The 14,285-nt window shown below is 38.7% G+C and overlaps 1 protein-coding gene across 1 annotated transcript in view; it reads right to left on the bottom strand.

Moving 5' to 3' along the window:
* ARHGAP42 (Rho GTPase activating protein 42) overlaps positions 1 to 14,285 on the bottom strand; it is a 284,843-nt gene that overhangs the window by 205,992 nt on the left and 64,566 nt on the right. Inside the window, exon 2 of the mRNA XM_060018066.1 lies at positions 8,265 to 8,360. Within this exon, the coding sequence (XP_059874049.1) occupies positions 8,265 to 8,360 (96 nt within the window). The remainder of the gene's footprint in view (positions 1 to 8,264; positions 8,361 to 14,285) is intronic.

Here is a 14,285-nt window from a genome sequence, read left to right on the forward strand (position 1 = left end):
TTGATGACATTTTTGTCATAATTTTTTGCATAATAACAAAAAGCCCCAACTGAATTTTCTTCTTTAATACACTTTAGCTCATTGCTCTTATAGAAGAGCAAAAATCTATCTTATTCGTCTTCAATGAGTCAAGGCTGCCTCATGCACCTATGAAATGCACCATATTTTATACAGTAGATTCTCCATGAGTCAGGCGGCTCAACTTTTTCACCTCTCTACAGATGACCACGAATGACCACAAAAGTGCTAGGAGTATTGATTTGGGGGATACCAATAAATTGTAGAGGAAGCAAATTTGCAAATACAGAATTTGTGGATAATGAGAATCAACTGTATATTCCTGCATCCCAAGTTATATTGGGCCAGAGCATTTATTTCATTGTCTAATCATTTTGTTGAATTTTTTTGAGCTCTTATAAGTCACTAACCATAGATAAAAGTTCTCTTTTCACTCTCTATCCACTCACCCTGAAATAAGCCTTTTTTAAGGCATGTTATCTCTAAAGGAAGGATATTGCTACCATCTTATTTTTTAGTCTGTACACTCCATGAGGGCAAAAGCTTTGACTACTCTTTTCACTACCAGGTCCCTGGGGACTGGCACAGAGCTTGTCACCTAACAGTAGTCAATAAACATTGAATAATAAACTAAAGAATATTACAATATTTAGCTCTGGTTTGAAACATTTACAAATATTAAGATATTTGTTCTAAATCATTCTCAATTATATGCAAAAGTTACATATATGTGTGTGTCTGTGTTTGTGTATTTATACGTAAATACAGTTGGCTCTCTGTATCCAGTTCTGCATCCTCAGATTCAACCAACTGTGAATTAAAAATACTTGGGGAAAAAAATTCCAGAAAGTTTCAAAAAGCAAAACTTGAATTTTCCACATGCTGGCAACTATTTACATAGCACTTATATTGTATTAGGTATTATAAGTAAGCTAGAGATGATTTAAAGTATATACAAGAGGATTGTGTAGGCTTTATGCAAATACCACACCACTTTACATAAGGGACTTGAGCATCTAAGGATTTCGGTATCTGTGAAAGCTCCTGAAACCAACCTGCTGTGGATATCGAGGGATGGCTATATACGAACTATTTTCCCTCTCAAAATTTAGTTTATTACCATACTGAAAAGAATCATTCTAGATATACCCAAATATGTACATTTTATTTTTTAATATATGACTCTAAAATTTTATTTATGCACCTTAAAGTGATTTGTTTCTAGAAACTAAAGTTTACTGGGTTTTCCAGGGGGACTATTTATGCAACAAATATTTACTAAGCTTCTGCTACAAATAAGGTGCTAAAGAATTTTGCAGGAATAGAAATGTGAGAAAACTTTCTGACCTCAGACAGCATATAATTTACTGGAGGAGATAAGAGACTGATTTCTCTGTGAAAAAGACAGCCACTTTTTGTTCAACAAAACAAGTCACAGGGCTTCCCTGGTGGTGCAGTGGTTGACAGTCCGCCTGCCGATGCAGGGGACGCGGGTCCGTGCCCCGGTCCGGGAAGATCCCACATGCCGCGGAGCGGCTGGGCCCGTAAGCCATGGCCGCTGAGCCTGCGCGTCAGGAGCCTGTGCTCCGCATCAGGAGAGGCCGCAACAGTGAGAGGCCCGCATACCGCAAAAAACAAAACAAAACAAACAAAAAAAAAAAAACAAATCACAAAAGACAGAAAGGGGGTTCTGGGGATTAACGTATATCGATAAATTAAAAGGCAATTTTTTTTCTTTGAGATGTGACTTTTAACATGATAAGTTTCTGAATTTTTTTTTTAAACTTCAGATTCTGGAAAAACAATCTAAGCCTTTGAACTTCAAATTAAATCAAATAAAGTTCTTTAAAATACAGAGATAATATGATGAAAACATCTCTCTCAAGTCGTGTGTTTTTTTAAAGAGAGGAACTCCACCTGAAATGTGCAACTTTCCCAGCTGTTTCAATCCTTAATTGTGGGTGGTTTCTGTGTGGGTGCAAAAATAAGGGTGGTAAAAGAAAATGGAAAACAATAATTCAATTGTCCAACTGACAGCCATAAAAAAGTCAAATATGCTTCCTCTACACAGTTCAAAAGAAAATGTTATTTATATAAACAATTTAGGCATTTGGAAATGTTCCACTTTAATAGAGGACTTCCTGATTTATATAACCACATTAAGTGGGTTGTAATGAGGGTTCGTAATAACTGATGGATTTTCTTTTGATTCAGCAAATGAGAAGGTAATTTGTTTCCTAGAATTTAATAAAATCACAGGTCTTTTTTTTGAAGAGTTCAGTTGTGGTTGGTAATGGCCTTGTGTCTGGTTTGCTAACTTTTTCCTAAGAGATGCCCAAGAAGAGTCTCATGGCCACACTCTACCTTATGCATCCCAATATCACCAGACAAATGGTAGTAGTGATCTGTATGGATGAGTATCTGTAGCTCATAACTGAATTCTGAAGAAAATCTTTACAGAAGCATTTTCAATTTGGTAGCTTAATAGCTGAATTTTATTAGTTTAACTTGAAGAAAATAGGTGTGGTTTTTTCTTAGCTAAAATCATTTATGATCGTTTAAGTGCATTTCCTGGGGTGTATAAATATACTAGTTCTTTTTAACCTGAAATACTACCTTTCCATTAGACCTAACAAGATGCATCCTTGAAGTGAATGAATTTATTTGGTAAAAGATTTATGCATTTTCCTCCAGTAATTCCTCTAACAAAGAAAATGAAAAAAATTTTTCAACCACTCCCTTGAAAAATGTCTTCTACTTCACACCCTCTGAGCAAGCATCAGTGATCACTCTCAGGCTTCTGTCTAGGCGATTTCACTTAACCACTGTATTACACTGATGCACACCCACCTTCAGAGAGGTAATCTAACAACAAATATTTGCACCTGGGCAAAGCACTGCCTGCTCAGGAAGATTCAATAAAGTCCCTGTGAGTTAAAATGTCATTATTTTAAATTAATTTCCTACAGTCTCACCTTTCAACATATTTTCCAAAAGAATAGAAAAGAATTCAAAACACATTCCAGCCAGTGCAGTATACAAAACTTGGTTCGGTTTGAGTTACCATCTGTCAATCTGTACACATAAGATTTGTAAGGGTTTAAAAAAAAACATAACATGCTCTTCATTCTAAGAACTATTAAGCACTAACCATTATTGCTATGTGTGCATATCTGTATTCAAAGCAGAGTTAAATACCTGAACACAAATACATGAGTTAAGTCAGAACTATCTGTACAATTATCAATATTATGAAATATATTTTGATCTGAATTACCTACTTCATGGACTCATTTCTCCACTCAGAGTTGGGAGCCATAACCTTAGTTGACAAGTGCTTGTATGCAGCCTGTCTCTACCACAGGAATTTTCTGTTTAGGTATGTCTAAAGGAATAAGTCCCCACCTAGAATATTTACTAGCAAACTGACTCTCCTTCTTGGTAAACGTTTAATCTCTTGAGTGCAAAGTTCACATTGTCCAAGACTTTCCTGAGCACTACAATAGGCCATCACACAACATCGTTAGCCAAGCTATTTATGGAAAACCACAACTGGACTTTCCAATGGTTTCCAAGATTACATAGAATGAATGAGCTTTGCCTCATATTAATGACTAATATTTTTATTGGCACCGGTTCAGCATGACTAACAATATCCTATTTTGTTTTTAATGCAGACTTTTTTTAAGACTTGGTTAAAAGTGATTTCAAATTATAGGCACTAAATATGCATATCAAAAACCACAGCCTCAGACAGATTCACAGTAATATCTTTGAGCTTCTACTTGTTCAAATGAACCACTGTAAAGAGTTTTCAAAAGAATAGTGTTTTATTTTCTGTAGAGATAGTTTTTTTATTTCCTACTAGTAAGGTTTTAGGGCTGGTCACATGACATTAGCAATTCCCACACACATACCAGGATTAATGCAGTAGGTATTGTCTTTTGTATAATTATGGTTAAACAACGGTACATTTTGTTTCCAGTCTACCCATATAAATTTATTATTTGAGGAGGCCTGAATCTTATACCAGTTTGTAATCATTCTTTTCCCCTCCATCACCAATTTCTAACCCCCAAGCGTCCAGCCACTCAATTCCTAACTTACTCCTAACTCAATGTCTTTACTCAGTCCAGAAAAATGAAGTAGCATAAAAAGTGGGCAGTTAGAACAGCTGTGGGAAGTTAAGTTGGATGGTCTCCCACTGGGCCAGCACTGTGGCAGGCAGATAAAAGGAAGCAATCAAAAGTTCACAGGCAGCTCAATCATCCTTAGAGGAGGGAGGAGCAACGGCCTCTTGCTGCTGTAAGATGGAAACGAGGTGCTCAAAGGAGAGTACAGGAAGCTGCCCTGCTTGGGCAACTGACCTGCTCCCTGAGCCACAGGCATTCCCCACTGGGTCCCAGACAACTAATCCCACTTTGCTTCCTTCCAAGCCAGCACTGTCTCACTGGCACCAAAAAACAAACAAACCGGCAAGCACAAGGCCAGAGGGTGGGAGCAGATGGGGACAGCTGAAGAGTGGGGCCGATTTACAGGACAGACACAGGCCTACGTGCCTAACAAACTCCCGGAACAGCTTCCACAAGTTGACTCATCATACTGATATAGTAACAGAACCCTCTTTTCCTTACCTTGCTCAAAATCTGTTTTTTGCCCTATTCCACCGTAAGCACACTGAAAACAGACATCTTACTCATCTTCCACCCCCTCCCACCACCATAACTTATATGCAGAAAGTTTGCAAATGCCTTGACTTTACAAGTTATTTTGCACTGACACTGCTCCCTTATAAAAGATGAGCTGCTTTCGTAAGTCATCATCTTCAGTGATTACATCAATGGTAAGTCTCAAGGCTACTCTGGCTAAGAGTATTATGGCTATTATTCAGTGCTAAGAGTCACAGCTGTCCCTACTTCATTCCTCTTTTATTAAATCAGAGGAATAAAGAAGAAGCTGAAACTGGGGCTTCAACAAGCTATTTTTTTTTAACTTTTCATTTTATATTGGAGTATAGCCAATTAACAATGCTGTGATAGTTTCAGGGGCTCAGCAAAGCAACTCAGCAGAACATATACATGTATCCATTCTCCTTCAAACTCCAATCTAGGCTGCCACATAACATTGAGCAGAGTTCCCTGTGCTATACAGTAGGTCCTTATTGGTTTAAAGACAGCTGAAACTTTGTATCTTCCCCTGTGGAACTGAAGCTAATGAAGGTAGGTAAGGATAGTTCTTGCCCTCCATCCACACCAGCCTTACCCATTATTCTCAGGGATACATTCTTAGATCACTGTCCTTGGTACAACAGCTTGCGTTAGCCTCACAATTCCTCCATGTTTGGAATGATTATTCAAAGTCTTCTACTACTTCTTTATTATATACATAGTTATTTTTAACTATTTACAGTGCATTTGGGGGCTCAGTAAAAGGATAAAAAGTGCTGGATGGTGAGGATATGGGAATATATCTATGATTTTACATTAGTTGTTTCAGAAATAATTTTTGTTTATAAATCTCTGTCCTCTAAGTTAGGTTTTCCTAACAAAGCATTGGTGTTTAAATCAAATTCCCAATAGGAGTTAAATAAGTCTCCTGATTTAAAAGTAGCGAGCCATAACATCTACCCCTATACAGTATATAGTATTCTCCTTCCACTCCCCAATGCCGGATTTAATTCCTCAAAGCCCTGAAAGCATTAGAACTTAATATTCAGTGCCTATCATAAGCTTTCACATACTGATCAATTCACACCTTTCCAATCTAATCTGCAAAAGCCACAACAATAACATCCATCTAGACAAAGTGGAAAGAGAAACAGAGCAAAGTTGAGATATCAAGTTCACCACAACGGGGGGAAATCGCCTACCATCCATCTGCCTGCAAGGTCAAAGAGAATAATGATTAAAAACGCCCACCTCTGCCATTACTCCATGTGGCTTCAAGAAGGAATTTTAAGTAAGAAGCTTAAAGGAAATTGTGAAATATGCAGAAATATATTTATTGCACTGTTAAAAAGTAAAAGACCAACTAGAAGCAGTCTGAGTGTACTAAAGAGATTATTTCATAAATTCATGTACATGAACCTATGGAATATTTTAAAATCATAAAATCATTAAAAATTACAATATATATAAAAACCCGGAAGTATTTGCTAGAATCCTCTTTATAAAGGAGAAGTAACAAATTATATACAATATGTAGTTATATGTAGTAAAATTATATTAATTATATTAGAAAAAGATACACATAAGTGAAAAAGTTAAGTTTATAGGGAAAATTATAGCATCTATACAACAATTTAACCGAAGGTTTACCATGAGTCAGACCCTGGGTCAGGTGCTAAAGTGAGATTGAAAGCAAAAAAAAAGAAAAAGATCTGCCCTCTGCCTTCTTGGATTTTACAGTCTCATCACTAAGTGAAAATAATTGCTGTTATGTGAGCATGTGGGTGTTCTTTCTTTCTTCTAAATAATAATGCTACTATATTAGTATTTTAGTAATATAACCAAGGCTTTTGTCTGGTGAGGTGTATTCCAAAGCCAATGTTGGGGGCTAGACATTTATGACACAAACATCATGAAATGGCACACAGGATGACAATTGTTCCAGCAGTCAGTGTCACGTGATCACTGATGCTGGCCTTCCGCGTGTGTCCTGTAAAGAGGAGGAAGTCACGCTGCCTGAGGCCCAGATGGCAGCCCTCTTCCTCCTTCCTAGGGGCTCCCTACCTACACCTCAGCCAAGTCAGGCTCAGCCGCCTCTCCCCACAGACCTGAGGGCGTATAGAGCCCCTCAGGATCCCAAGACCAGCCCCCTCCACACCCCCTCAGCATACCTAACACTCCTAAAGGAGCAGACAAATCAAGCAACCACCTGGCACAGCTCCTCTGAAAGAGGCCAGCTGGGCCATGTGACGACTGCACAACACGCACCCCACACCAGAAACAGCTTGTGTGAGGGCTGTGCACGTGATTTCTCCAGATGGAACTTTTGTGAATGTAACAAGCTAAAGCCACACAATGAAATCGGAAACTCATTCGGCTTATCTTCTCCTGAGAGCTCTTTCGTTTCACAGCTAGGTTTGGACCTGACACTTTAGGTTTTCGAAAACAATAAAAATGTATTTTTTAGAAATACATATATAACTGACAAAACTATATAAGAAAAAGAAAAGGCAGAGGAAGGAGAGGAATATGATTGTGGAGAAGCATGTCAGGGATTCCAAAGCCCTGCTACTCAAAGAGAGGTCCGTGGACTACTGACACTGACATCACCTTCAAGTGTGTTAGAAACACAGAATCACACACTCCATCTGAGACCTTCTGAATCACAGTCTGCACTTAATGAGATCTCCAGGTGTATCATATACACATTTAAGTTTGGGAGTCACTATTCTAAATGCTTGTCATATTCTATTTTTACCTGGAAGGTAAGTACACTTAGTATATTATTCTCTAAAATGTATGCACATATTTTATAGTCTTCTGATTGTGTGACTCTAATCCAGCCTACAAATGGACCCCATGTCTACAAACTGTCATGTAGGGATTGTTAAAATGTGGGGAAAAGAATGCTACATGAATCTGATCTTCAAACAGTAAAAACTCAGATACAGATAAAACTTGAGACCACATAACCCAACCTCTTCACTTATGGGAAATGAAACCATCCGATTCAGGAAGGGGTATACCTTCACCAGGGTCAGATTGCTAAATATCTGTGGCAAAATCATATGAGGGCTCAAGTCTCCTGATCCCCAGTAATGTTCTGTGTCCTACACTAATACTGGTTAATACGTCCTGACTGATTTTTTTTTCTTTATAAACAAATACTAAAGTTAAAAGAGAAATCAGTATTAAGTTTTAAAAAAAAAGTAAGCTAATTCTTAAACCAGTACCTGGTACATTTGATGGCAGATGACCAATATGTATTTGTCTGAATGAATGATTCACTTTGAGGCAAAGAAAAACAGTGTTATCCACATCTTCTCAAAGGGCTGAGCTGAATTATAGAATGGTTAAGTAACTTCCTTATGGAAAAAGCCACAGAGCTCAATTTTAAAACAATTCATAATACTCTCCTCCACAGAAACCAAAAATTCGCCCTTATGCTTTTATCAAAGTCAGAATATTTGACATATTTGGTATTTGGGTGTGTGAATCTGTTTGATTTCAATCAAGTCATTATCTGAAGTAAGACTTTTAAAATTATTACTTAGAATATTGAAAAATATCACAACTCACCAATACTAATTTCATCATCTGTTTCAGCATCACCAATACATTCAAACTGGAAATCTTGCAGTGACTGGGAAAATTTCTGTACTGCCATAGACAGATCTGTAATTAAAAGTTTAAAAAAAAACCCATAAGTTGAAGGTACAATACCATGGAATACTCAAGAGTTTCCACATGTATTTACATAACTTTGCTGCTAATGCTATATTGACCAGAACCTTTTTAAATACCAGCTTGACAAATTTAAGCAGAATTTAAAGAGACCACTAAAGAAATATTTTAGGGATTAGATCTGCTCTGCTTCCAAAGCAGATTTGTCCCTTTAAGAAAGTTTTGGTGCCAGTTGTGTATTATCTGGAAGCCAATTTCCCAAAGCCTTTATCAAAGAATTACCATTCATTCCCTATAAATGGAGCATTTATTAAAAAAAAAAAAAAAAAAAAAAGAAGAAGAAGAAGAAGGAATGCTACCAGGTTACTGGTGGGGAAAAAAAAGAAAAGTAGCGAACCTTTGATTAGAAAGGGTCACCGATGTTATTCTATACAGACAGGGAATGTGGAGCAGATAGGGAATGTGTTTTTACCAATAAACGCATTCTCATTCTAAGGTGAAAGGCCACGAGAAAAGTTGTTTACGAATAACCTTGTGATTTATAGGAAATCTCAAGCTAAACATACTCCTCAGTCCTGACTTCAGTCTGAACAAATTCCAGAGAGTGACTAAATCCAGAAGAAGAATTCTTCCTTAATCATGGAGAGAATAAAGAAAAGCCCAGAATAATGAGAAGTAAATTCCTGGGAGGCAAAAGCCTAGGATGCAACCTAACAGTGACTAAGAATGCAGACTCTGGAGCCAAGACGGCCTGGGTTGAAATCCAAGTCCTACCACTTACTCATTATGTGAACCTGGGCAAACTTTTTTAACTCCTCTGGCCCTCTATTTCCTCATCTGTAAAGAGTGAATAACAGTAGTATAACCACTTTATAGAGCTGTTTTGAGGACTAAGTAAGGCAACATTTGCAAAGTGTTTAGAACAGAACCTGGCACTTAATAAGCACTATTTATGTTTGTTAAATAAAATTAAATCAATCTGACAGTGCAGCATCAGGGAAGCTTCAGAGGTCCCACCTCTCAGAGCTACTGTGATCTTCCATGCTAACCCTTCACAGAAGTCTATGCCCGTAGGAAACACATTTTTATGGAAGTCTGTCTACACTTTATTTAATGTTATCTCTCATCATTCAATTCTGATACCTTGAATGCATAACATTTAATTCAAGCAATAGGACTTGACAAAGACTCTCTCCTTGGCCAATCTTCAGTCAGGCTCCTCTGAGCCCTTTTCTTATCTATGCCTCTACTTTGGCTCTCTGTCCTCACTGGGCCTACATAGACCAGTTTTAGCAAAAATCCTGCCAAGTCAGTTTAGAGAATATCTAAACTGGTATCTGATCAAATTCCCCATCCCCCACCTTTGATGCTTAAGCCCTTGACCTGCCTTCACCAAGAAACCTTTACATCTTCTCCTCTTAGTAACTTTCCATCCACTGACAGCCCCCCCTAGCCCCGCCACCCAACATGCTCCTCGGCTATAAATCCACATTTGTTCTTGTTGCATTCAGGGTAGAGCCTGAACTCTCTCCCCTATTGTGACACTCTCGACATCTACAGCATCCGACCTGAATAAAGTCCTCCTTATGATTTTAACTAGCATCAGAATCATTTTTCTTTAGGAGAACAATTATGGCCCAATGCCTAGACATGACACCAGGACTTAATGTGGTAACCCACCACTCATGAAACTGCAAGCCCAGGTACCAACCACAGTAAGCACCCATGAGTGAACAGGTCTCCAAACAAGGTCACTTACTGCACCATGTGAATCAAGAACTCACCAACACCCTCACCAACAGGAATTCTGAAGACCACAGGTCTTGAGCCTCAGAGAGGCTTTTAACATACACACACACACACACACACACACACACACACAAAGACTGAGATTTTTTTAAATCTTGTTTGAAAAAATAAATTGTGCTCTGGAAAGAGGGTATTACTACTCACAGACTAACACCTCTTCCCAAAAGAGGGGTAGAACTTTGGTGCCAGCTGCACATTCTACTTAAGAGGTACTTTGGATTTAGGAGAATAGAAAGGTCTATCAGCTTAAGAATGGTTGAAATGAAAGATGAAAAGAGCCTCCTTAGTGGATTGTTAGTCAATGAGAAAAACAAAGGCTTCATCAGAACTAGACTTCACCAATTGGCTGTGAGGCCCTAGACAAATCATTCACCCTTCACAAGACCTGGTTTTCTTACCTATGGAACAGAGAAGGAATACTCATCTCACAGGTTGTTATAAAAACTAAATGAGGTCTGTGCCTGGTACAGACTAGGCAACTTAATAAATGGCATCAGTTGTTATCATTCAAGCCCAGCTCAAAAGGTGGGAAAGTTGACTGGCCTTCCAGACAGAAGGGACCCATGCATGCAAAAGTATGCATTTATCTGACATTGCATAGCTCTGGCTAAGGGTAAAGAAATCATAACACCTACATCAAATGTTATGAGAAGACCAAAAAAAAAAAAAAAAATCAGACTCCTAGGATAATTTTTAAGCCAAACTGTGTGCAGGTACTCTCCGTGAGAAAGGGGCAAAACATTCCATTTAACGTTTATTTTTCCATGTACAATATACAGGTCTTATGCTAAACTGGATTTGAAGTCACAGATGGAATTCCTAAAGCAGAGTGGGGGTAGTAGGTAATATGCGTAGATCAGGATGCTTAGGAATTCTGTAACAGATAGCCTTCCTTCTCTCCCCTCATCACCACAAGTTCCTCTGAGTTTCCCCTCAAACTCAAGGAGATACCTGGAAGCTTTCTGCTAGGGCAGGGGTCCCCAACCCCCAGGCCAGGACTGGTAGTTGTCTGTGGCGTCTTAGGAACCGGGCTGCACAGCAGGAGGTGAGACACCTGCGAGCAAGCGAAGCTTCGTCTGTATTTACAGCCACTCCTCATCACTCCCATTACCTCCTGAGCTCCGCCTCCTGTCAGGTCAGCGGCGGCATTTGATTCTCATAGGAGCTCGAACCCTACTGTGAACTGTGCACGCGAGGGATCTAGGCTGCGCACTCCTTATGAGAATCTAATGCCTGATGATCTGGCTGGGGAGAGGCTGCAAATACAGATTATCATTAGCAGAGAGGTTTGACTGCACAGAGACCATAATAAATCATTTGCTTGCAGACTCATATCAAAGCCCTATCAGTGAGTGGCAAGTGAAAACAAGCTCAGGGCTCCCACTGATTCTGCATTATGGTGAGATATATAATTATTTCATTATATATTACAATGTAATAATAATAGAAATAAAAAGTACACAATAAATGTAATGTGCTTGAATCATCCTGAAACCATCCCCCCTACCCCGGTCTGTGGAAAAATTGTCTTCCATGAACCCGGTCCCTGGTGCCAAAAAGGTTGGGGACCGCTGTCCTAGGGAACTCCTGACATAAAACCCCACAACCAAACATTACTTCCTAGACCATTCTTTGCTTCCCATGGCCTTGCTCCTTGACTGAGAAAGGTAAGCTGCTTCGTCCTTTCACAGAGATCTCAGTGAGTACACTGTAAAAATTCCCATGCCTGAACAAGAACACAGGAGCCCACTGTCCATATAGCCAAGGGATTGAGAGTATGAGCTCTAGTGGCAGATGAAATGGGTTAGCTTCCCGCTTCTACCAACCAGTGGCATGATCATGGGCAGCCTTCATAACCTCTCTGTACCTCATCTGTTAAGTGGAACAGAACCCATCTCTCAGGGTTATTGTGAGGAGTAAATGAGTTAATATAGATGAAGTATTTAGACATACAGCTAAGCACTTAAAACGTGTTGGCTGTTTCCCTGTTGCAAGTCTCAGAAAAGAAAGGAAAAGGGAAAATTTCAGGAATGAAGGTGGCAGCTGTAAGCCCTTAGACAACCTTGGAAAGTACTCAATAAAACAGTCTGTTGATTGCAATTTCAAATTCTCTCTTGGTGCACTGCAATCATGCCGTGACAGAGACTACCTGATTATTCAGTATTTCTGTGTAAGAGATGGGTGTCTATTTCAATGCTGGATAGAATCAAGAATTCATGAATGATCTTCATGAAGCATAATGAGACATAATGAGACAGGACCATACACGAAAATATGCTTCTCAACTAGTTCAGATAATCCCAAAAATAAACGGGAAGTTCGAAAAACGACTTATTTTCAATTTCAAGTGTTATGAGTTCTTGATTTTCCTTTTGTTTGTTCTCATTTTCCAACAACCAAAGTAATGATGAGGTCAAAAATGTGACCAAAGTAAAGAACTTATGATATTTTCTGGCAGTCATATGAATCCATCTGAAAAATGAGGAATCCAGTTCACATTTCTAATTTTGGCTCCATCTCCCACTGAGTGCAGTTCTGAACTAGAAAGAACAACACCTTTCACTGACTTATAACTCCATGGAACACACTCTTCCCTAATTGTCTAAGATTTCTAAACAATGGTCAGATGCACAAAAGAGAAGTACTGGTACTAAATCCTTGTAAATAAAATTGATTCACATACAGTTATATAGACCTTGAATTTAAGACCTAATTCAGTTCTTAAAGTTTACTGTTGAATTTTAAAGTATCAAATTGTGTAATGATAGAATCTACATTTCTCTTAAATACAAAAAGAAAGATCAAATGTATAAAGCATGACAAGCAGGGAATCTAGCATAGGCAAGACTGTCTCTTTCTCCCTGTTTCTACTCAACTATTAGAACATGAAGACAAACAAGGAAAAAATCCCAGTCGGAGACACCCTGGCTATCTATATTCAAGGTGAAGGTGGAGGAGTAACATTTACTAGGGGTCAAAGTTGTATATAGTAAAGATGCTGCAAGTATCACTCATATCATATCCTTTCTATTTACCTAATGAGTTAAGCATAGGGTGTCTTCACATGTATTCACATTATAACTTGGAAGAATTACAGTAGGCTTTAATTAGTCAGCAATGTTTTTATATCAAAGAGTTAACCCGTAGCACCCGAGATTAGATGATGCTAATGAAGCACTAAAACTTCATTTCATTAGAAACACTTCAACCTCATTAGAGAAACAAAAAACAGTAAATATTTAATTACAACTCTTCTTACACACAGACTTAAGAGCTAGAGTTACCTGTTACTTTAGAAGTGTCAATGGAATTACTTTTACAATGTTAGCTATATTTATCTCAGAACAAGTACAACCAGCCAGTCCATTGGTTTAAGGCAGTTTTTCTTGAAATCTGGTTGCTCTGGGATGAGATTTTACAGTGCAGAAGGAATACAGGATGAAGCCATGGGAATACAAAGGTAAGAACAGAATATATCCTTCCCTCAAAAGGGCACAGTCCTATTCGGACATGAGGTATGTAAATAAATCATATCAGAGGACAATGGATAAAGTCTCCGACAGAGGCTAATGATAACAACATCACCGCAGATAGTACTTACTATGTGCCTGATACTTATCCAAGAACTTAAGGTAAACTAAAACCATTAATCCTCACAACAGCCTCATGAAGTAGACATCATCACTCCCATTTTACAGATGAAGGAACTGAGGCACAGAGAGGTTAAGTGACATCCCCAAGGTTGCTCAAGCTAGTAAATAACAGCAAGAATTTTGACCCAGGGAGCCTGGCTCCAGAGTCCCCACTTAACCACACTGCCAGACGGCTCTGTGCACAGAGGTAACAAATAAGAAGGCACAATCGGTCCAGCTGGAGTGCATGGGGGAAGGCTCCTCAGAGGATTCAATGAAGACAAGAACTTGAAAGATGTGACAACACACCAGGCAAGGCCACATTAATAAAATGTCCAAAAGCTTTCAAAAGGCAGCTTCTACCTACACATCCAAACACCTCTATCATGACTCACATCAAGCTGAGTACCACCAGCAACAGACCATCCAGTCTCTTGTACCTATTTTTATATTGTTATTCCACCTCCTTAGGATA

This window comes from Delphinus delphis, chromosome 8 (assembly GCF_949987515.2).
Source record: "Delphinus delphis chromosome 8, mDelDel1.2, whole genome shotgun sequence".
NCBI lineage: Eukaryota > Metazoa > Chordata > Mammalia > Artiodactyla > Delphinidae > Delphinus > Delphinus delphis.